Here is a 25,551-nt window from a genome sequence, read left to right as displayed (position 1 = left end):
CCTAAGGCGCCAGGGCAACGAAATGCAGTCTTTGAGACATCATCTTCATCAATAAAAATTTGATTATAGCCTGAGTAGCCATCTAACATGCTTAAATATTCATGCCCTGCTGCTGAATCAACTAACATTTCTGCTACAGGCATAGAATATTCATCTTTTGGTGTAGCATTGTTTAAATCCCTAAAGTCTATACAAACTCTAAGTGATCCATTTTTCTTAATAACAGGAACAATATTGGCTAACCATTCTACATACCTGGCTGTTCGAATGAACTTGCACTTGAGCAACCTCTCAATTTCTGCCTTGATCTTTGTCATGATTTCTGGCACAAACCTCCTTGGAAGCTGCTTCACAGGTTTTTTATCTGGTCGAAGAGGTAGCCTATGTTCTACCAAATTCCTGCTTAGCCCAGGCATCTCACTATAATCCCACGCAAAACAGTCTTTGTAGTACTTAAGCAATTCAACCATTTTTTCTCTTAAGCTTGGATCAATATTGGCACTAATGTAAGTTGGCCTTTTAACAGAGCCATCTCCAATATCAATTTCTTGCAAAGGATCTTGGGCTTGCATTCTTTGAATCGAACTGTGTGGATCTTTTTCAAAACCCAAAGGTTCATCATCATAAATGCAATCTAACCTTTGCTTTTCGCCATTATTCACGTCACTAGCCTCCAGGGCCAATTTATCTTCTAAGTTAACATTGGCTTCGACAGCCATATCTTCTTGTGAACTAATGGCTTCGAGAGCCATTTTGATTCTATTTTCGGCTGCGTAAGCCGTAATACGATCCCATGCTGGGGACTTAATCATCATGTTCATTGTAATTGACCCATCCAGAAACTGGTGGGTATGCATCTTCAGACAAGGGTTTCTCTATGTCTTCCCTTTCCCAACAAAAACCATGGGTTGGATGCAACTTGACTGAGTGGTATACATTTTTCGACACCACCTCATTTGGATCGAAGGCAGCATCTTGCTCACCACAAGGAGTAATTGAAGCTAGGTTCTTATCGAAATTCTGTAAGGTCACAGTGCCTGTCTCTGAAACATATGCACTCTGATCTGCCTCTACATTTTCGACCAAACCATCTTCTCTCCAGATGATTAATCTCTGATGCATAGTCGAGGGAACAGCCCCAACACCATGAATCCATTCCCTTCCCAATAGCAAATTGTAATTGGGTCTAGCAGCAATGACCATAAAAAGGGTCTTTCGAACTGTGCTACCAACGCACACTTCTAATTGCACTGCCCCCAGGGAATGACCAGTTTTGCCTTCATAATTGGCTGGTACCACATTGTGTGAATGAAGGTCTGTTTCATAAAGACCTAATTTCTTCAACATGAAGTGGGGCATGATATTAACCACAGCTCCACCATCAACTAGGACCTTGTTTACTCCTACATCATTCACTTTCGCTCTGATAAATAGAGCTTTCAGGTGGTTTTGCATTCCCAAGTCCGGCTTTTCGAAAACAGCTTTTTGTTCTTCGACACAGCCATTCTGCATGACATAGTAACACATTGGCTTGTGATCAGCCAAATCGAGAGCCTCAAAGTCCTCTTCTAACTCGTTGACTTCTGTAGGCACATCATACTCCAAAGGCAAGATCGACACCACATTGACCATCACGTCGAAGTCTGATCCCTCATCTAAGAGATCATCATCATCCATGTCATCCTCACCTTCTACCATTACCTTGGCAGTCTCAGCTATTGGCTCTTCCAATACTACGGAAAGCCTTTCTTTCATTGGCCTTTTGGCCACTTCAGCTTTCTGGGCCACAACAGTCTTGCCCCCAGCCTCAGCATCTTTACCTGCCAATTTCTTCTTCCTTTGAAACCTTCGCCACTGAGTGCGAGTCATAGGATTTTTCCCCTTATAGTTGTTTCTATAAGAGTACTTATTGGCCTCTGCAGCAGCATTCACTGTTTCTTTCCCAGCTGCCACTTTCGAACCCTTAGGTTCAGACACAATGTTCACATTCACATTGCTAGAACTTCCATTTTCCATCATTCTCCTATTAAAAGTTACATACTGCCCACTTACCCACTGGTTAATGGGTGCCCTTCCAGATGGTTTGAAAGTATTTTGGGGCCCTAGCCTTTGCTGGATCGAAAGACCTTTAGTAATAGGCTTTCCCCAATTGGCTCCTTTGTATGGCCAAGCTTTTTGGTTTGGCTTAGCCTTTGGTCATTTTCTCTTGTTTTCAGTAGGGGTGTGCATGGTCGGATAATTTGACAATCCAAACCATATCCAAACCAAAATCATTTAATTGGATTTGGATTCATAATCATAATCAAATTTTATTATAAATCGGTTATAAAACTGGTTACAAATTTAGTTACGGATACATAACCAGTTATTTTAACCAAACCAAATTTAAAAGCGGTCATTTTTTAAATCCAATTTTTAAACTGTTATTTTTAAATCTAGATAAAAAAAAAACCGGTTATTTCTTTTTAAAAATTGGTTTAGACAATTTTTTAAAAAAATCTATTTTTTTAAAAAAAAAATCAAAATATATTTAATAAAAAATAAATAAAACCAAGGAATAAATTTTGTAAAAGTTCACCGTAAACCAAAATTTTTGTAAAAGTTGCTTAAAAAAAATTGTAAAGAATCCAAATTTTATATAGAATAAATTTCTATACCTTGTACTGTGTCACTGTGTGTAACGTGGAGGTTGTTGTGCCTTCTTCTTCGTCATATGTGAGCTTCCATCGCCGTCACCATGCCTACCACCGTCCCTCATCGGATCTAATCCTCTACCGCCTCTCCTCAGATTATGAAATCAAGCTCAGAGCTATCGGTGCCGCCGTCGTCAAAGAGAGAGAGAGAGCGGGAGAGAGAGAGAGAGGGAGAGAGCGGGGGAGAGAGAGAGAGAGAGGATGGTGTGGTGGTTGGTCGGATTGGCTGGAGATGGTGGTGGTTGGCCGGATTTGTGGCGGCGGAGAGAGCTTTTCTCTCTTTCTCCCTCGTTCTGTTTCTTACTTTGTTTCCTTTTTTTTTTTTGTTTATTTGCTTTCTTTTATATATAGATTTATTAATAGAAAATGGTGGTGATGAAAGATGGAGTATTTATCTAGATCTCTACATTTTTTGTGATCCAACGGATATGGTTATAGATTTGGACATCCCAAATAAAAACAGGATTTATATAAGTGGATGACCAACCATTTTGTGATAGACTGGTTTATATTTGTTTGTAAATAACCGGTTAATTAAATATGATTTTGGATTTGGATGTGATTTTATCCCCGTGACCAGATATTTTGTTCACCCCTAGTTTTCAGCATAGGGTACAACATTTTGAAGGCCTGCAATGGCCTCTTTGTCACACACAGCACTGCACCTAGGGCAAAGCATCACCTCAGAGTTCTTGAGCTTGCACCTATTCAGGAAGTCCACCAATTCTTCCTCAACATTGGGGTACACTTCATGCACCCTCTTTTCATACTCTTCTTCAGGCACAGCCTCGATCGGAGCAGCAGCATCTACAACTTCAACCATGTTGCAGTCATACACTTCGACATAGGTGGCATCAGCATTTGGCAGAGGGTCTGCATCCACCTTCATTGGAGGCTTTGCCTTATCAGCATATTTCAGCCTTCCTTCATTCAGCGCTTTTTGCACCAAGTCCCTGAAAACAACACATTGATAAGTCTTGTGTCCCAAATAATTATGAAACTTACAGTAACCCATTTTCTTTCTTTGTTCTATTGGTGGTATTTTCATGTCTTTTGGCACAACAATTTGGCCATCAGCTACCAATAAATCAAAAATTTCATCACACTTTGTAATGTCAAAGGTAAGTTTTTGTGACGAACTTATCATTTTTTGGTTCGACTGGGTTTTTTTCCATTCGAAGGCCTTAACAACTTACATGTGTAAGGAGGCCCAGACTTTAATTCAGCCACATTAATGTTACTATCTTCAAATTCTAAGTATTCATCACTAATTTCATAATCAACCTTATTATCATAAGAATCAACAAAACTAATTTCTTTCTTTTTCTGAAACTTAGAATTTCTAGCCTTTTCAGCTTTTAACCTTTCGATCTGTCTCACTCTGTCAGCTAACTGTGACATGTCTCGAAGGTATTGTGTATCTAATTTCTTTCGAATCGAATAGTCTAGAACGCCAGCAGCCATTTCTACTAGCTCATGCTCAGGCACTTGGGTAAAGCACCTGGATTTCAATAAACGAAACCTATTTAAATAATCATCAATTGACTCTTGGTTTTTTCTTTTTACACTGGCTAGTTCTTTCAGGCTTATCTTGGTTTTGCCCATATAGAATTGTTCATGGAAAGTTCTTTCCAATTGGGCCCAACTATGAATCGAATTGGGAGGCACGGTTGTGAACCAAGTAAAAGCGTTCTTGGTAAGCAAATTAGGGAAATACTTCATTCGCAGATTTTCATTATTTGCCAAATTCCCAGATTCAGCTAAGTACCTAGCAATGTGTTCTTCAGTTGACTCATCAGTATGCCCAGCAAACTTAGTGTACTTTGGGACTTTCCAACCTCTTGGCAACTCTGTTTGCAACACATATTCATTGAAGGCAGAGACAAAGTTTGGCCTGCGACAACCTGTGTTTAGGCCGTTTTGGGCCAAAATCGTTTCGACCATGTTAGCCAAATTATTCTGGCCAAGTAAGTTATTGTTCTGAACCTCTCGCACTACCTCGTCAGGATCCTGGTTCCTCCTAACCATTACCACTGGAGGGTTCTAGTGAACCACTTGAGGATTTGGGTTAAAAACTGGAGGATTTTGATTTACTACCTGAGGATTTGGGTTAACCTCGTAAGGGTAATAAGTTTCCTCTTGTGCAATTGGCGTAGGTGTTGGGTTTGGAACTGTTTCATTGGCCACATAAGTTGGCCTTTGTTGCACTGGAGTTGCAGACATTGCAGGTAATATCACTTGTGGGGTAACAGGATTTACTCTGGGAGGTGGAGGGGCTGTACCAAAAAAATCTGCATTTCGACTCATTTGGAATGCTAACATTTGGTAACTTTCATTGGTGTTCTGAATCAATGGATTAAACACAGTACCAATTTGCTGCGTCAAGAGATTAACCATTTCATGATTACTCTCATCCATTTGTTGTCTTAGAGACAACACAGACGCAGTAGTTAAGGGTGTGGGAGTCACCCTTGCTGAAGTATACCTATCAGATTCGAAAACCGGCATCCCAAGGCCAAGTGTAAGGGGAGGCCCATACATGGAATTAAAACCTGATGGTGGTTTCGAGCGTCCAGGACCAGCAGTCACGGACGGGATTGCCATAGTTGTTATTGGCATAGTTGGAATGACATCATGAACACTCGAGATTGATGGACTGGAAAATATTGGAACATTTACCAAACCAGACGTGTTCAAACTTTGTGGGGGTGGATCGACTCCACCACTCGAACTTGCTTCACTACTCATTGCGCTAGAACTTTGATTTTTATTAGAGTTAGATCTTTGAGTAGTTTTAACCATAACCTAACCTATCGTCAGTTATATGCAGGTAACAAGTTTCTCATTCCACAACACACAAAATATTTTAAACAAACGCAAAACCAGTCCCATTGGGCGTGCCAATTTGTTTACGTGGAAATTTGGTAAACAACCGCTAGTTTAAGTATTTAAACTCGCGAGACCAACTAGTAAATCTCAGGACAATTTTGTGTTTTGTTTACTTAGAAAAAAATGTTTGAATATTCGTTTTAAGAGAAAAACAAACACTTAGGAGTTAAATCTTTTGCAAACAATAAGAAAAAATGTTAGTTCGAATCGCCTCGAAACAGCAATTTCACAAACAAACATTAAATAAAGCTAAAGAACATTGCTGGAAAGTAAATTGCATTGGAATGTAAAGCAATTACAAATAAATGGTTCACAAAACATACATTTCTTCTCAGATATTCCTTTCGTTCGAACGCTGAGTACTTAGAATTTTCAGAGAGAGAGTTTTGTATAAAATTTTGTGACTTTTGTTCTGAATGAAAAACTGCTATAAATACTAGAACACAGTGGTAACTGCCTCTTGATCATCTGGACGGTCTCCAATCTGCCACGTCGACCCACGTTCTTCACTTTCGTCCTTCACTTCTTCAGCACGCGCCAATGCTTATTGGGCCGTTGCTATTTCTCTTGGGCCTGACCCAGCTAGCCCTTCGACTCGATCTGTGCTTTCGACAAGTTCTTGACAAAACTGAACCCAAACGTGCCTTTCAAAGCCTTCGAGACGCTCTTCCGCTTCGACATGATTAGGACTTCGACACAACATTCGAAAGTTTTATTTTAGCAAATATAATCTTCAAATAGATATTGGACCTACCAATTATATTTAATTAATAAGTACCAAATTTATATCCAACAGGCACATGATAAGGTATCTTAATATAGAAAATTTAATATTTAATGATACAAGACATTTAATGCTTGAAAACTTAAAATGCACAAATTTTAAGACATAATTTTTATTTTTACTATCTTAACATGTGTCATATATGCACATGTTAACATTCTCCTAAAATTAATTTACACTTACGGGAGATGGTCTTTGGTGACAATTTTAATACATTTACCAAAATCGTGGTTTGGCCATACATATTTTGCGGATAGAGTAAAAAGTAGAATAGGTAGAAAAACAGGCGAGTGTAACATACGCAAAGGAAAAGGAGAAGAACGTGAGCCGAAAAAACGGGCCATTCCATTAGGTTAAAAGCCGGCAATCATAATACCCCACTTTCGCCGCTTGTCTCGAAATTCCCAAATGCCACGTATCCCCCCATCCACCCTCAACACAAACAAAACAATACAAAACACCTTTATCTCCTCTCTTGGGCGGCGTCACGTCACATACGATACTTCTTTGACTGCACCTCTCTCTCACCCACAAATCAATCCCATTATTAATTACTACTATTTTTTTCATTCAAAAAATAAAATAAACTCTTGGTATTTTTGTGTATATATATATATATATATATATATATATATATATATTAATTAGTAAAATGATCTCTTAAAGGCATTTTTAGTTTCACATTGGTCTTTTAAAAAAAATCTGAATAGGTTCCTTAAAGAAAAAAATGTTTGAATAGGTCCCTTAAAGAAAAAAATGTTTGAATAGGTCCCTTAAAGACATATCCGTTAATCAGTTTGGTCCTATTTGGACATTTTTTTAGGGACCAAACTGATTAACAAAGATGTCTAAGGGACCTATTCGGACCTTTTTTTCTTTAAGGATCAATCTAAAACCAAAAATGTCTTTAACAACCATTTTACTAATTAATATATATATCCTTACCCAACCCAACCCAACCCAACCCAACCCTTCTCACCGAAGCAAGCACCACCACTACCCACCCCACGTACTTCTTCTAGTTAAGCTATTGATTCTCTCCTCATTCATCTTCACCATCACAATCTCAATCTTCATCATCAATGGTTATGAAAACAAAGAATGTCAATCTTAAAATCAAGAAGCCTTTCAACAATAATAACAATGTAACTACAACCGAGATTCACTTCAGAGGCGTTAGAAAGAGACCATGGGGCCGTTACGCTGCCGAGATTCGCGATCCCGGCAAGAAAAGCCGTGTTTGGCTCGGCACCTTTGACACAGCCGAAGAAGCTGCTAAAGCTTACGACGCCGCCGCTCGTCAGTTCCGCGGCCCCAAAGCCAAGACCAATTTCCCTCCACCGTCTGATGTCGTTAAAGAGGATAGCCCAAGCCAGAGCAGCACCGTTGAGTCATCCACACCTGAGCGTGAAATCACTCGCCCTCGTGAAGTTGCCGCCGGCGGTGTTATGGATCGGTTCCCGTTTCTCTCGATCCAGCAACAAATCATGCCGTTTTCTGGTCTTGGTGCTGTGAATGGAATGGTAACTGCTGTGAACCCAGTTTTCTTTTTTGATCCTGCGGCTCGAGCTGAGTTTATGAACCAAAGGTTTTCTACCCGGTTTGAACCGGATCCGGTTGAGTTTAACATCGGGTTTGGTGGTGGTGTCCAGAGCGACTCGGATTCGTCTTCCGTTGTTGATTGTCAGCCGAAGAGAGCTCTCAATCTTGATCTTAACTTAGCTCCACCAATGGATGTTTAATTTTTTTAATTAACACCTTTTTTTAGTAATTACTATTTTAAAAAATATCTTACCGTAATTTTATTTTAGATGAAAGTTAGAAACCAGAAAGCAGGAAGGACAGAAGACAGATAGTTTACTGTTTTTTTTTATGGAAGATTAATCTCTCCCATTATTTTGAGGAAGATGTATAAGCCGTTAATTACATCCTTCGATGTAAATATGTTGTTAGCTTTGTGTTTTCATTTTGGTTTGATTGTTTTCAATTACTTCCTCCGTTCCTTTTTATAAGGAATACTTAGGACAAAAAATTTGGTCCTTTTTATAAGAAATTTTGATTAATTTTTAAATGTTTTAAATGTTCAGCCCTTATTTAAAGAGTATTAAATGAAAATAATTATGTTAAATGTGTTTCATTGAAATAAGGGTATATATGGAATAAATTAAAATTTATAAGAGTATTAAATGAAAATAACTATGTTAAATGTGTTTCATTGGTCTGTGTGATTTTTTCAAAGTGTTCTTATAATAAGGACCGGAATTAACCAGCTTAAAGAACATAATCCGAAATTATCTACTAGTAATATGTAATTCCGGCTGATTTTTTTCTTACTGACGGTAATTCCGGCTGATGTTAAATTCTTTTGTTTTTGGTTTTTTCTCACCCTCAATTTTTTTCATTCAAATCGTTTAACAATAATTAAAATTTTATTTCTTAAAGATGAATAATTATTGCGTATTATGTACAATGTCCATATTAGCTGATTTTTATTCACAGAAATTTCTCAACCTCAACTCTTATTTATGGATTATTTATTTTATTATTAATTTATTTAGCACATAACTAAAGAGACCAACTCTTTTAATTTTTCCTGGTCAAATATTGTTACAAAGTTATTAGCGATTGTTAATTTTTGTTAGACAATTTTAAAAATTTAATTCCTTTAAAGTGTGAATGATTAACTTTAGAGTGCAAATTGACCAATATCAATCGATAAAGGGAAAGGATCCTGTGTGTTTTATTTGGGAAAGCGTCCAGTTTTAATTACGTTCATCCAATTCTGTGAGACCTACTATTATAATAGTAAAACATCAATGGCTAAAATTCAACTGCAGATAATTTACACTGCAGAGGATCCTTTCCCATCGATAAACAATAAATTAAAATGGATATTATAGTTATATTATAACAAATAATGAAATTGCTATAATTACAACTTTGATTTTCTTATTTTACATTTTACTCACTTTACACTATCTTTGGTTCGCAAGAAATAAGAAGGAAAGAAAGCTCATTGATGGAAAGCACAAAAATCAATATACCTTCCACTTTTTGTTTCAGGAAATAAAAAACTTATGTGGGACCCATTCAAAATGTTTTCCCTACATAATTGTTGCACTATCCCACTTTTATCGATATACGGTAGAAACTCATTAAATTAATACTCGTTAATTTAATAAACTCTTTAAAATAATAAATTTGTCCGATCCCGACTTGGGCCAATGTAAAAAATTGAAAAACTCAATAAAATAATAAGATAATAATTTTTCGGGAGATCCCTTTATAATTTTCGGTCCCAAGAAAATCATAAATTAATAATTCATAAAAACTGAAAAAAAATATATTACACTCTATTGAAATATGATTCAATAGTTAAGAATACACTAAACACATTTGTTCCTCTTGTTTACATTTACTGTACTTCAAAAGTCATTATTGATTTCCAATGCATATGAACACAGTAGTTACTAATTTACGTTGAGTCTCAAGGTTCGCTGCTACGTAATTCTAAGAGGCATAGACTAATTTGCCTTTTTATTTAGTATGTACAGTATAATTACTTAAAAACTCTTTAAATTAATAATTATTAATTTATCGATAAATTAATAAATTTCTCTGGTCCTGACATTATTAATTTAAAGAGTTTATACTATATATATGAATGTAAATAAATAGCATTAATTATTTTTAATATTGGGGTATTTATGTCATTTACTAAATTTATATCTTTCTTTTCTCCACTTTCTATTCATTTTCGCTTAAACAAAACAACTAAACAATCATGTCAATTTACATTCACTTTCTACTCTCATTCAAGTATTCAACCATTCAACATTTATTCCTCTCACTTTCTTTCCTTCAAATTTTCTTTCTCATCCAAACAAAGCTTTACGGTATCTAAAATTCACACAATGTATTTTTTTTCAATTGAATTCATGACTACTTTTATAAAGGGTCAAAATTCTTATCACTTGAATCTATTGATTGTTGATAGACCCAAGTGTCCGATCATTAGGTGTGCAAGATGTGGTACCGGGCCTCCATTTTTTAGGAGCCTCTTAAAAAAAGACTAAATTACAGTTTTGGCCCCCCACGTTTCATAATTGTGCGATTTTGGCCCCTCACGTTTCACATGTGCGATTTTGGCCCCCCACGTTTCATAATTGTGCGATTTTGGCCCCCCACGTTTCAAATGTGCGATTTTGGCCCCCCACATTTCTTGATCCCCGTTGACTATTTTGACCAAAAATTACTGACATGAATTATTCCAAATTTGGTGTTGGTAAAGAATTACAAGTGTTAAAGACAATTAGGAAACGTGAAATGTTTATATATGCACTTTGTGCATTATTAGTATATGTAAATATTACATTTAGTATCAATGAAGAGACCCATTTAGTATCAAAACCAAATCTTGTATTCTTTAAACAATTAAGACACGTGTCAAAAATATTCTATATCAGCAATTTTTGGTTAAAATAGTCAACGGGGACCAAGAAATGCAAAAGGGGACAAACGTGGGGGGCCAAAATCGCACATGTGAAACGTGGGGGGCCAAAATCGCACAATTATGAAACGTGGGGGGCCAAAATCGCACATGTGAAACATGGGGGGACAAAATCGCACAATTATGAAACGTGTGGGGCCAAAACTGCAATTTAGCTTAAAAAAATGATAGTAAGCCTCTAAAAAATATATTAAAATGATGATTATTTTTCATATTATTAAGATTATTTTGTATGATCGGAATATAAATATTTTGGTCTCGTGAACATAGTGCAGTTGGTAAAAACATCATATTATATATGTAAGGTTCGGGATACAAAATCAGATATTCCAATTTTTTCATCTTTTTTGTTGAATTTCTACCCACTAAACTACTTGATAAAAAAGTACTATTTTTTTTATGAAAGAATATTTTTTAGATTAGTTACATGAATCATGAATGACTATATTTTATGTTATTAATATTATTCATACAATTTAAACAAGATTATTCTTTTTAAATTTTTTATATTTTTTTACTAAATGGTTATTTTTTAAAATTCTAGTTGGGTCTCGAAATAGTCAGGACCTGCCCTGATTGCTGGATAAATTAAGATGCTAACTCCTTTTATTTTTTTGTTTGATAGGCCAGAACCTACGATTTTTCTTCAGGTCTGAGCCTGGCCTACGGCCTATCAGATGTTATTTATTTTGATTTGGCCTGATCTTGTAGCCTATTTAAAAGTCTGTGTTACATAAATGTCTCTATGTAGTCTTTTTAAATAGGCTAAACAGGTCTTAAAAGCCTATTTTACATTTAAATTTTTATAATTTCTTCAACATTAAAAAAATTAATAAAATGATTAGCATAATAATTAAAAGTTAATAAAATAACAAATATGATTAAATAATAATATATTTTTTCTTTGGAAAAAAATATAAATAATAATAATTAAATATAAACAAGCCGGCCTATCATGTTTTGTAGGCTTTTTTAGAAGCATGAGTCTGATCTATTTATGTAAATAGACTTTTTTCAAAGTCTAAACCCGACATTTTTAATAAACATGTCAGGCCTGGCTTACACAGGCCAGGTCGAAGGAGCCTGTAGGCCGTCTGACCTATTCGCAATCCTATTGACAAATACATGTCCAATATGATTAGACGGTGGCCGGCACGTGTACCACTTTTGCCGTCCCGGATATATCTTCTTTTTTTTTTTTTGTTAAATCATGTTATGTTATTTAATCCACTTATTTTTCAAGTATATTGCTGCTAGTGGGTTGCTTCCAAGTAATTGTAGAGAAGTAGGTAGCAAGGGGTTTTTTTTCGGGAAAACTGAAGGCTAATCTAATAATATTAAAAAAATTATATTATATGTAGAAAATGGTACTGCATATATGATTGTATACTAAATTTATTTAATTAGAGTTTTTTTTTTTTTTTAAGAATTTATCATTCTAAGATATTCTAAGATGAGGAGTTGGCGCGTATTCGGGATGGAGGAGGTGAGGTAGGGGGAGGGGGAGGGTGGTTCAGAGAGCATGTTTCGAGAAAGGTAGGAAATGAGTCTGATACTTTTTTCTGGACTGATCCCTGGGTGGATGGGACCTCTTTGCGGGAGCGGTTTGGACGGTTGTTTGACCTGGCAGAAAACAAATCGGCTTCCGTGGCAGATATGTTTATGCAGGGGTGGCGTGGGTGTGGCGGCGTCGGTTGTGGGCGTGGGAGGAGGAGTTGCTGGGAGAGTGTCAGTCTTTACTTTTTACCCTCTATTTGCAGGATCATGTTTCAGATAGGTGGCAGTGGCAGTCTGACTTGGACGATGTTTATATTGTTCGTGGTGCATATTAGCTATTGACGTCTCAGGATGCAGTTACTTTGGATGCTGCGTCAGGTCTCATTTGGCACCGCCAGATTTCTTTGAAGGTTTCCATTTGTGCCTGACGACTCTTGCGGGACAGGTTACCTACCAAAGCAAACCTGGTTACTTGAGGGATTTTATCTGAGGCGAACCATCATTGTGTTTCTGGTTGCGGAGAGATTGAGACAGCTCAACACTTGTTCCTTTCTTGCAGCACTTTCGATGCCCTTTGGCCTCTTGTTAGCTCCTAGTTTGGCTCTTCTCTGGTGACTGCTCAGACTCCTTCAGATCATTTTGTCCAGTTTACATATTCAGTAGGTGGTCCCCGAGCACGACGTTATTTCTTGCAGCTCATTTGGCTTGTTGTTGTGTGGGTTGTGTGGACCGAGAGAAACCATAGATTGTTCAGAGGTTCAGCAAATTCAGTGCATCATATGTTTGGACAAGATCAAGACTTTTTCCTACCGGTGGTTGAAAGCGACTAGTAGTAATCTAGCTTTGAACTGTCATAGTTGGTGGTCTAGTCCTATGATTTGCTTGGGTCTTGTTTAGTCTCTTTTGGTTTTTGCATTTTGACTCTTTGTAACCTTACTTAGTCTTTCTTGACACGTCTTTCCTGACATATCAAACGATTTTAGATTTTTATACAATTCAACATGGATGATCTATACGATATAAGTTTTCAATCCAACGGTAAATTTTATAAAAATTGTATTCGTTAAAGCGTTATTAAGCGGTGTAACATACTCAAATATTATACATTACTCATTTTGGCTTGTTCAAAAAAAAATAGCAAAGTCCGTTTGGTGGGAATAATTTGGGTGAAAAAAATAGAAGACGCGTGATGTGGGAGAGTGACAATAAAAAGGTGAGTGAGGGAAGTTTCTTTGCCGCCAGAGAAAGAGAGAGGTGGAGATAAGTTAAGTATGGTGGGGCCATGGGGTGCATTTTGAGGTGCCACGTGATAGGCGGCTGCCGCTATGTGAATGCGGTCACGAGTCAGTCTGTCTGTCTGACACAACCGTCAATTTATTCACTTGCTTTACTTCACATCAAGGACAGCAGGTACTCCGGTCCATCTCTCAATCACAAACGACCTACCTATAAGGCCATTTCAGGAAATTCATTATTTTTTATATTTCCATTTTCTTAATAAGCGATGTATCTTAAACGCAGCCTGCCTGTTTATTTATATTCAATGAACATTGCTCATCAATGATCATCACACAAAGTAATAAGCTGTTTTCAAACATCGATTACGACTTGTGGATCGCATAAGATTTTTCACAGTTTAATAAGTAATAAGCAGTTTTCACATAAATATCGAACTATAATTTTTTAAGTAAAATCACTACACATTAAATGCACAATCTTGTGAACCTATGTGCGGACCGAGTTAATAGTCTGGTCTTAAGAAAAAAGATTTTAATAATTCGAAGTTTTTTTTTTGACAAAAATAATTCGAAGTTCGGCCGCGATATAAGTAAGATGTTATTAGTAATTGTTTTTATTAGTAACTAGTATTTGGACCCGTGCCAAGCACGGGTAAAAAATATATTTATAAAAGAGTTAAAAGAAATTTTTCATCTCTATAAATATTTTAAATTTTATTTTAGTCCCTGTATTTTTTTTAGCGTATTTTAGTTCTTTAAATATTTTTTGTCACAATATTTGATTCTTGCTTTTAAGTCAACTCATATGCACTCTTTACATTTCTGAAAGAGTTTTGTATTCATGTTTATGTTTATATTGTTATAAGAATCTCTCGTATTGAAATTTTGAATTTTTTTCACAATCATATTTATTAAATATATAGAAATCTATCTTGCAAAATTTTAATTGTTTTTAACATGGGATGAGTTAAATATCAATTTTTAAGTTTGTGATGCTTAATTCGTCAAAAAAAAAAATTGGCATTTAAAAATCCATCTTTTGTTAAAAAATTTATCGAAATTCTCCTATTGAAGTTTAGAATTTTTAACAAAAGATGAGTTGACTTAAAAGCAGTGACTAAAAGTCGTTACGAAAAATAAGACGGATGAATTGGCTTAAAAGCAGAGACTAAAAGTTATTACGAAAAATATTTGAGAACCAAAATTTGTTTAAAAAAAAATTATAAAGAGTAAAAACGAAATTTGAGATATTTATAAAAATAAAAAATTTATTTTAACTCTTTATAAAATTTGCAATTTTTTAATATAAATTATAAAAGATGTCTTTATAGTCGTAAAAAGTCAATAATAAAAAATTGTAGATAAATAGTGGAATTATCATGAACTTTTAAAGTCAAATTTTCATGTTTTTATTTATGACCACGGACTAAATTTTCATAAACGATCATTTTAACGTTCGTTAAGTTGAATCATTTTGTCCACATAAGGTGGAGGATATGAGAATTTCAAGTTTAACACATGCTAGAGTTATTCGCATCATGTGGCAAAGAAGCGAGAACTTAAAAACTTAATTAGTTGAGTCTAAAATTAATCCTTTACCTTTTGTCAAAAAAAATATAATCAATTTTTGGCTATATTGCACTTTTGGCCCCCTAAGTTTTGGAAAGTTGCAATTTTGGCCCTCTATGTTTCAAAATAGCACTTTTGGCCCCTATGTTTACCCCATTTTGCAAAAGGTTAATTTTAACCAAGTCAATGCTGATGTGGTAAGTCACTTAAGTGACTCAGTTGCCACATCAGCTTTTTTTGTCACTTATAATTTTTTATTTATTTTTAACAAAAAAGAAAGAAAAGGAACTATAGTATAGTAGAACGAATGTAAAAACTGTGCACATAAACTTGATCTTTTAAGACCTGTGACATTGAAAATGGTCCTTCGCTATTAAACAAAATCATTTTTATGTCACTGTAAATTTTGAAGGAAAAAAAAGAAGGTTGAAGATGTAAATTTTTGCAATTAAATAGAAGTTAATCAGAAACTTTGCTCAGAATTTCTTAGAGTGTGTGTGGTTGTGATAAGAAAATGAGAAGAGAGAAATAGGTGAATAGAGAGAAAATGAAATAGATAAAAAAAGTAGTCTCCCTATTAATATATAACTAAAAATATAGATTCCGTAAAAATTATAAAATAAATAGGTCTTTATATTAATATATGCAGAAGTATATATATATATATATATATATATATATATATATATATATATATATATATATATATATATATATATATATATATATATATATATATATATATATATATATATATATATGTTCTCGTAGAAATTACAATAAAAAAATAGGCCCCTATTGATGTATGTTGTAATTTTTTTATGATTGTCCAACTCAAATTAGGGTTATATTTCACTTTGATTTCTTGGGAAACACTACCCCTTGAGTGATTTCTATGTAATTGTTTTTCTTTTAGGCTTTTAGGCCTCCTTAATATATATATAAAAAAATTGTCATCGTATTAATATGAATAAAAATATAGATATCATAAAAATTACAAAAAAAAAAATATGGGTCTTCATATTAATATATATTAATAGATATATAAGTTCTCGTAGAAATTACAAAAAAATATGGGTTTTGAATATCATATTATTCTTTCTTCTTCCATTCATACTTTTCTCTCTCAATTTTCTTCTTCTAGTCAAAACAAAACACCTCTCAATCCGCCGCATCTCCTCTGCTTCTTTCCCATCACCGGCCAAACCCTTCTGTCCTAACCCCATTTTAATGGTCATACTTTTAATTTCATTATGTTACTGTGTGGGTGTGGCCATATGGAATGAATCTTACAACACGGCAAATTATAAAAATTTTACTCTGTTGCCATATGGAATGAATATTTCCAATTTCATTTTGTTACTCTGAAAATAATTATATTTATTTAATAAAAAAAAAACAGAGATACAATTTTCAGAGAGATGGAGTTGGTGACATTGCAATCCGTTTTCTCCATTAGAAATCAATTAGAAATCAATGTTCTGCATGGCTGATAGCAACATTATTAAATCCAGGAAAATGACATCTATCCGCATGGCAGTTGTATTCTCCGGTAGCTTTTAAAACGGTAATTCGTACAATTAAGGATGTGCTTTTACCAAAAAAAAGAAAAGAAAAGGTGAACATTCCAATTCGGTAGATGAACACAAATTTAGTTACCACTGTCCATTTGAATGCCATGGAAAGAATGAGACAAGTTTTTAATTGGTTAATATAATATTATTCTAACAACCCTTGTCTGAACTCAACGACAATGGATTGAAAATGAAAATATATAAAAGAGTGAAATTCTACGGTAGAAATTAAATTGTCTCGTATGATCTAAGGTGTATTGATGCTTGAAAATCCCTCAAAACTTTTAAATAATTAGTGTCGGATCATGGTATTACACATTGTTACAATTGAGACAGTTAATATTTTTTTAGGTTACAATAGAGAAATTGAGACAGTAATCTAATTGTGTAGCTTCGGCTAAAAACACGAAAAATTAATATTAATGTCTCAAAATTCAATTTATATAAATTTTCTTTAGTTGTTGTTCAATCAACACTGATCAGGTCATTATCTCGATCATAAGGATGTGAATCACCTGGGATTTAGCTTAAAATGGTGACGTCGGTCATCATCGTCAAAGTTTTGATCGATTTTCGAGTGTCAGGAATGTGACACTTTCTCACCTAACAATAACTAGCATATAAACATAAAAGTGCACGAGCACTAAGAATGTATATGAGTAGCATTCTGCATCCAGAAATGTATATGCATGCATCATTATCATTATATTAACCTATATGACAAAGGAATGATGTGCCCATTCCCAAGTGTCGGTAGTTTCATTCACATTCACTTAGGTAAAAAAAAAAAAAAATGAAAAAAATCAGTAAGTATGGGCTTCTTGTCCCACAAAACTTATTGTTTAATTGATCTTCTACAAAGAATTTTGAAATTATGACACAAAAGTAAAGGGTATAAAAAGAGGTCCCAAAATAGGTCAATTTTAGCATGGGTTGCTCCCCATTCCCACACCATAAGGTGTGAGTTTACGGCAATCACTATTACCTAACTGAGTAGTGTAGCACCTCACCAAACCAACAAGTTTAACCCCACAAAATGACTTATTCCATACACAACTTTATGGGTCATTCTTTCACTGCCTTAGCTGTCTTTTAGATAAGTTTGCTTCCTAGGAAACAAATATTACGCTATCAAAGAATGGTACGTTATCCCACTTTTGATCTATATCATCATTTTAATGTCCACTTTCTTTTAATTATCGAGTGATGGATCGCAGCACGCTTATGTATTAATAGCTCCTATACCTGTTTTGGAGCTAAATCCAAATAGGTATTATTTTGTGAATGTTGAAACACATATATATTGGTAGGTACCCACTTGAAATTTTCTTCCATACAACAAAATGTAAATAAAAATAAGTCAGGTTTTGGGTATTTTCAAATGCATAAATTTCATTGACTCGTTTTACTTATATTATTTTTTTACGTTTCTCGTTTTTACTTATATTTCGTTACAAGAGAAGAGAGTATTATACAAGGTTTTGGTCTTCCATTTTACTATGGTTAAAAAAAAAAATATTAAAACCACTAAGTTTGCTTATAGTTGTGCCTTATTGAAAGTTTGTTCTCCTATAGTCATGTCTTAGTGGTATTTCTTTTATTTTCCTTTTATATATATATATATATATATATATATATATATATATAAAAGGAAAATACTGCACATGTCAAGTTGTCATTGAGAAATTAGAAATAATATTTTTTTAAACAGCAAAAAGATTAAAAAAAGAATTAAGTATAATGCTGGAATTGACCAATGATCAGAATCCAATTTGATCATTGACACACCTTTTTTATTATTTTGAATCTAACTTTTAATGATCTTATTGAAGGCGGATTCTAGTGTGGGATAGTGAATCATATCTCCCACAGGTGAGGGACCAATGAAAAATCATTTTCAACCATCAGATATAATTAATGACCAAGATCTACTAAAATTAAAAAGAGAACATTTAAAATTATCCACACAAGATCTATTTGTATATAATCGCCGTGCCTTCATCACCATCTCTAGAATCCATCTTCTACTTCTTCAGTCTTCACCGCAACATTCCTCTTCACCATACCAACTCTATTGAAGTACAAAAAAGTCTCCTCTTCAATTTAACAACAACAACCGAATTGGTGGGAGTTTTTTTTCTTCCAAAAATATCAGTAAACATTAATTTTCATTAATCTGTAAAGATCTATTACAGTGCATTTTTCAATGGCGGTGATGGATGGGAACGGCGGCAGGTCTGTGAAATGAGTTTTAAATTTGTAAATTATTAAAACAAAATTCAGATTCATATTCATGGATGCAAAATAAAATTCAAAACAAAATCGATGGAGATATTGCCATGTACGTTGTCATGAATGTGCTTGAAATGGGTCAAGATCTGTTATTCATTCATGGATGCAAAACAAAATTCAAAATCCCTAATGTGTATTATGCAGATTCATATTTTAATTAATATGAAACTCAACTAAAACACAAAACCCAAGTAATTTTGAAAATAATCAACCATTTTTATAGAAATTATAGATCCAATAATTTTTATTTTTGTAGAAGGGAAGATGAAAAAGGAAAGGAAGTAAACAGATGAACAAATAAGAAATCTCTTATAAGAAAAGAGATTCTCCGATGGTGGTGGTTGCCGTCGGTGGCAGTGGTCTGAGAATTCGCCGGAATTTGTGTCCGCCGCCGAATGAAAATGTTGAAGTTGATGAGACGTGAAGAAGAAAGGTACAATAATATCTTGTGTGGACAATTTTACATGTTGTCCTTTTGATTTTAGTAGATCTTGACCATTGATTATATCTGATGGTTGCAAATGATTTTTCTTTGATCCCTCACCTGTGGGAGATATGATTCACTATCCCACACTAGAATCCGCCCTTATTGAAAGCTAAAAAGGAACACATAAGCCATCTTCTTAACATAATTTTTAATAATGTCTCGTACACGGTACACAAGATCCCTTCCCACATGCATGTCCATGTCAAGTAATAATATGTTTAGTGGATATGATTAATCTGTGATCACCGTCGAAATTGCAAAGAGATGGAAGAGGAGAAAGCTTTCTCAAATTAATTATTTATAATTTTTTTAATAGTTGAGATGAAGTAGTACTTCCTCCGTTCCAAGATGTAAGTTACTTTGCCCAAATTACACAAATTAAAAAATATAATTAATGTTGTATGGAAAAGAGAAATTATGAGTTAGTTTACAAAATTGTCCTTCATTAATGATATAGGAAATATAAATTGAATAATTGAAAGAAGATAGAGTAATAAATAGTTAAGGGTATAATAGAAGAAATGGTCTTGTTAATATGTGCATATAGGGCACATGATAATGTATCTTAATATAGAAATTTATCATTTAATGATACAAGACATTTAATGCTTGAAAAGTTAAAATTCACAAATTCTAAAGCATTATTTCTATTTTCATTACCTTAACATGTGTCATATATGTTGTCGCGGATGGCTGGAAAACTAATAACCGGAGGCGTGTAATCACTGAACTAAGGAATTATCCGCAAGATATTGCGCAACTCCCCCAGAATACAACCGGTTCTTCTCGACGATAAACATGCCGAGGCTGTTGTGGGCTTCAAGTAGTATAATCCATCCAATTTCTTAGCCAAATCAATCTTCCTAATAGTTCCCTTTACCTTTTACTCCTGCAAAATAGCAGTGATTAGTTTATCCCTCACAATGTTAGGCTTGCATAGGCCTGAATTGATCAAAGTTCTTCCCACATTACACCACAATTTCTGGGTTCATTGAATTGATCAACCATGAGTGAACAAGATTTTTGCGTCTTTTCCACGCAATTTTACATTCTATTAATTTCATAAAAATGTCATCAAATTGTTGCTTTATTAAGGGTTTTTTTTTTTTCTTATAAGCAATTAACTAAAAAGATTTTTCGTTGCAAAACCACAAATGCTAATAATTAGGATTGTGTAACCGTCCAATAGCAAGTAAATAGGTACAATTAGTTTGAGTTAAAATAGCAATAAAAGAAAAACATGTGAAAATAAGTTGCATTGCCCCATTAATTTTTAATCATTTAAAATAGAGTTCCTCAAATAAAAATTAATTAATTGAATCACAATAAAATGCAAAATATTTTACTTTTGAAATATCCAAAATATCCAACAATCCCCCACATATTTCAAAAGTTTAAATTAAAGAATGACAAATTAAAATTGTTTTAAAACATTGGCTGAGTTACTTTTGAGTGTGACGCATCAAACTAGTGTAGCAAGCTATATGAACCAGTGCTAGAATGATAGACTTAACACATAGTGAAATTGGTGTAGCAAGCTATATGAACCAAAGACACTTGACGTATGCTAGCGGTCTACCACCCGCATCACACCCCCACAATTCTCGTGTTACGCGGTGTTGCGCATTTAGGCCGTGCGCGTGTCTGGTTTTCATGAGTGCTCTAGAGACCCGCCACAGTCTCATGCAAGCGGCCCCACCTGACACTCATATAGGTGATTCCATCTAGCGTATGCTACAACCATACACCACCCACAAGGGCTTATGGTAATCATTAAAAGCCTTAAGCTTACCCCTCAAATTAATTTTAATTTAGCACTTCTCATAGCCATTATCATAACACATAGGAAATAGACAAAATTTTAGTGCTAACATAACTAACAAGTAACTTGTTTTTACCCATATGAACCTTCTTCATGGGATCTCCAATCACAAAGGTTGGGTTCCCATTACTTGTCGTTTTTCAGTGGCATAGTCCATTCCTATCAATTTTCTTCCCAGGGGTTAAGTCAACGGATCCGATCAATTCACTAATATTGACTAAGACGTCTCAAAGTCAATTAATCTCATAATTTCACAAGTTTATAAAATAAACTCGGTTTTCACAATAAGTTTATACAAGTCTACTTAGATGGCTACTAAGCGACAACTTATTCATCAATAAAATAAATCTACTTATAGATTTATCCCATTGGCTCTTATTCAATTAACATCATCATTGTATATTTGTATCATACAATGGATCACCACACTAAATAATATCTCATATATCCTATTATAGATTTGTTATACAAGTCTACTTAGAATATTTTCTAAGTGACACCCCCACATTGAATAAATGTGACCTCATTTGTGGATCTATCACACATGCTTACTTGAATAATTTTCAAGTGATAAAGACTCTCACAATAGAGAAATAAATCTCAAATATATATTTTTACATAAACAAATCTCATGATATATCATTGTATTGTTCTAATACAATGACTAATCCACACTATAACATATAATCTTTTATGATATATCTCGAAAATCTTTACTCAAGTATCTTTAGCTAGGATCATAAGGGATACTCAATATTTTAATTCCAAGATAGTTGAACTTTCTAAAAATTTATCAACATAATTATAGCTGTCACATCCTTATAATCTTGCGCTACAATTCATACTTGATCCTCTTGTACTTTAATTCACATGAGGTTAGAAGCTTCACTTTCCTTTACATAAGTGTTAGTATCATAAGTCATAACATATATAGTCAATAAAACTATATCACAAACAAAATGCACCAGTAAAGGGAATTTCAATACAACACGGATCAAATATCATAAACTCAATGCATATACCAAATGATTTTCAAATATATGTATTCAAATTTTCACAATTTAATCAATACTGATATAATTAAGCCCTCAAAATAAATTTAATACCAAATGATGTTGACACCTTTCAAATTAAGACGATCCTCCTAATAACTCAAATTAAATAAGCTAATTTGATTCATACCAAAACAATTGAATAGTTCATCATGTCATGCTCAAACGCAAGTCTATATCATATTTGCATATAATTAGTTCATCATGTCATGCTCAAACACATTCTCAAAAAACACTCAACTTTGGTAAATGACAATTATCCTAATCCTAATAGTCACAAGTATTCTCCTTTTCCACAATTATATATACCACACATAGAGATAATGGCCTTTCACGAAGCAATTACTGCACTTATTCTACTCACTAATTGACCTCAAAAAAATTACGAAATAAACTACTATTCTTCATTAGAAAAATTGAATTTCATTTGCACAAAAAGAATAAATTAAACTTCACATGTATCGTAACCCCTCCAAGTTTGTTTCGTACAAACATGACTAAAATATATTATTCATACCTTCAAAATCCCTTTCTTTCTTTCTATTTTATTTTTATAACTACCATTATCTTCATAAAATCACATTGCAAAATAGTTTATCTATACAATTCCTTCAATAATAACAATTATGAAATACACATGTTCAACTAATAAATAGGTTATCACCGACCAATAAATAAAAACATTAATTTCATAATTCAATTTAGCATTTCACAATCCTAAAACATAAGTTAGGTTTTCATCAAAACATTTTCAAAGGCTTGATACTCTTAACAATTAATATTAATTTCTTTAGCTAAAATAGATATATCCATGCCAACATATATAAAACAATTACACCAAAAATAGTTAAGAGAGACTTACCTGGCTCCTAGCAAGCAAAGAAGGCATGCCCCCACATTCTAAGGTCATACAAAACTGATTCCTTTAGTAGGTAAACATATCGCAATAATAAACCACTAGGTTCCTATAGTAGCCAAGCCAACAATATTCCCTCCTAACGTTGGTTCTGAGCGCTTCATCCGAGAGACATTAGAGCAAAATCATCAACAAGTTCTTCAACCATGAATTGGAGTTGCCGGTAATTACAAAGAGAAGTGAAACCATCAACCATGTTGTCATCGTCAGAATCATCAGCCATAATTCCTTAGATTGTTGTCGCGGATGGCTGGAAAACTAATAACCGGAGGCGTGTAATCACTGAACTAAGGAATTATCCGCAAGATATTGCGCAACTCCCCCAGAATACAACCGGTTCTTCTCGACGATAAACATGCCGAGGCTGTTGTGGGCTTCAAGTAGTATAATCCATCCAATTTCTTAGCCAAATCAATCTTCCTAATAGTTCCCTTTACCTTTTACTCCTGCAAAATAGCAGTGATTAGTTTATCCCTCACAATGTTAGGCTTGCATAGGCCTGAATTGATCAAAGTTCTTCCCACATTACACCACAATTTCTGGGTTCATTGAATTGATCAACCATGAGTGAACAAGATTTTTGCGTCTTTTCCACGCAATTTTACATTCTATTAATTTCATAAAAATGTCATCAAATTGTTGCTTTATTAAGGGTTTTTTTTTTTTCTTATAAGCAATTAACTAAAAAGATTTTTCGTTGCAAAACCACAAATGCTAATAATTAGGATTGTGTAACCGTCCAATAGCAAGTAAATAGGTACAATTAGTTTGAGTTAAAATAGCAATAAAAGAAAAACATGTGAAAATAAGTTGCATTGCCCCATTAATTTTTAATCATTTAAAATAGAGTTCCTCAAATAAAAATTAATTAATTGAATCACAATAAAATGCAAAATATTTTACTTTTGAAATATCCAAAATATCCAACAATATATGCACATGTTAACATTCTCCTAGAAAAAATAACATTAAATGTTTCATTGATAATGTAAAGTGACTTATAATTTGATACAATTTTTTTTCCAACGTAACTTACATTTCGAAATGGAGGGAGTATAAAGTAATAGACGTATACATGATCTTGTAATTTTGTAACATTTTTAGTAAATATTAAGAGTGTCACCACACTTTTTATTAAATATATAATATTTTTATGAAAATACGTAAAATCAATGTATCGTAAATTATAATGTTACTTTTTAAATAAAAAATCTCTTTAAATACACTCATTAGTAACACTCCATATTTTTATTCAAATAACATTTCTGGCATAAACATAAAACAGAGAAGTCTAAAATTGGGCTTCCATAACATTTGCATGGTCGCCATGTGTAAAGATATTCCTTGGACCAAGACAGAATCACATAATATTCTAGTCACACGTAAGGACCTAACCACGTAATCAAAAGAATAAGATAAGGTTTTTTATTTTTTTTATACAAAGAATAAGATAAAGCTAAAACAAATAACCCAAAATATATGGAACAAAAAAAAATCTTAATTAACAGAACGATGATCATTTGTTACTCCTTATCCTTAATTACCATATGTGTTGCCCTCTCCAATATCATGCCGTTGAGTTGTTATCTTGGCATTACACCTGTATCAAAAATCACATTAGTCTGTTTAGAAAAACGAAATTTTTCATCCTCATAAACTTAATTCAGTTGATAAAAAAATTATAAAAAAATCACACTATATGTACAGAAATTTAGGTTCGAACCGGAACACTCAACTCATTTATCTTTAAAGCGAATTTTCTAGCTACCAGATTATCTCACAAAAAAATTCTCTTAAATTATTCATCATTCATAAACAATAAGAATGAATTATATGCCCCATCAACTTTTAATCAATAAAATCAAACTCCATACGGGTAAAATAAAATGTAACAAGTTAATTGTGTTGTGAAAAAAATAAAAAACCACATTAGACGTTTTCATTGTTCATTCAATTTTTTTCACCAAAAAAATTAGAATTTAGGAATCTCAACCCATTTAACTCAGGAGTGCTATAATAAGTAGATAAATAATGTAGTTGTGAAAATTTTAAATGACCTAATACCGCAACAGTTAACTGCAATCTAATCTTAGAAATCATTTCCTTTGTCATGCAATTTTTTTTTCACCACCAATATCCAACTCGCACTCTTTTAATCTAGTTTGACATCAAATAATTTCAGCCACATCAAATTATAATTGATGAGGATCAAACAATAAATATACATC

General features: G+C 33.6%; 2 protein-coding genes across 2 annotated transcripts; one reads left to right on the top strand and one right to left on the bottom strand.

The window, feature by feature from the left end:
* Positions 1 to 3,288: 3,288 nt before the first annotated feature.
* On the bottom strand, positions 3,289 to 4,637 carry LOC123914884. Its single transcript, XM_045966047.1, has 2 exons — positions 4,260 to 4,637; positions 3,289 to 3,576 (listed from the first exon to the last, which is right to left on the bottom strand). Exons 1-2 carry the CDS (start codon positions 4,635 to 4,637, stop codon positions 3,289 to 3,291), a joined length of 666 nt encoding a protein of 221 aa, XP_045822003.1.
* Positions 4,638 to 7,328: 2,691 nt separating this feature from the next.
* LOC123913612 (ethylene-responsive transcription factor 9) lies at positions 7,329 to 8,429 on the top strand. The gene has a single exon (XM_045964410.1). The coding sequence runs from the start codon at positions 7,449 to 7,451 to the stop codon at positions 8,106 to 8,108; it is 660 nt and encodes a 219-aa protein (XP_045820366.1). The 5' UTR covers positions 7,329 to 7,448; the 3' UTR covers positions 8,109 to 8,429.
* The last annotated feature ends 17,122 nt before the right edge of the window (positions 8,430 to 25,551 follow it).

The sequence above is a fragment of the Trifolium pratense genome, linkage group LG3 (genome assembly GCF_020283565.1).
Source record: "Trifolium pratense cultivar HEN17-A07 linkage group LG3, ARS_RC_1.1, whole genome shotgun sequence".
In the NCBI taxonomy this organism is placed as follows: domain Eukaryota; kingdom Viridiplantae; phylum Streptophyta; class Magnoliopsida; order Fabales; family Fabaceae; genus Trifolium; species Trifolium pratense.
The sequence above is the reverse complement of the archived record's forward strand: the minus strand, read 5'-3'. Positions and strand labels throughout refer to the sequence as shown.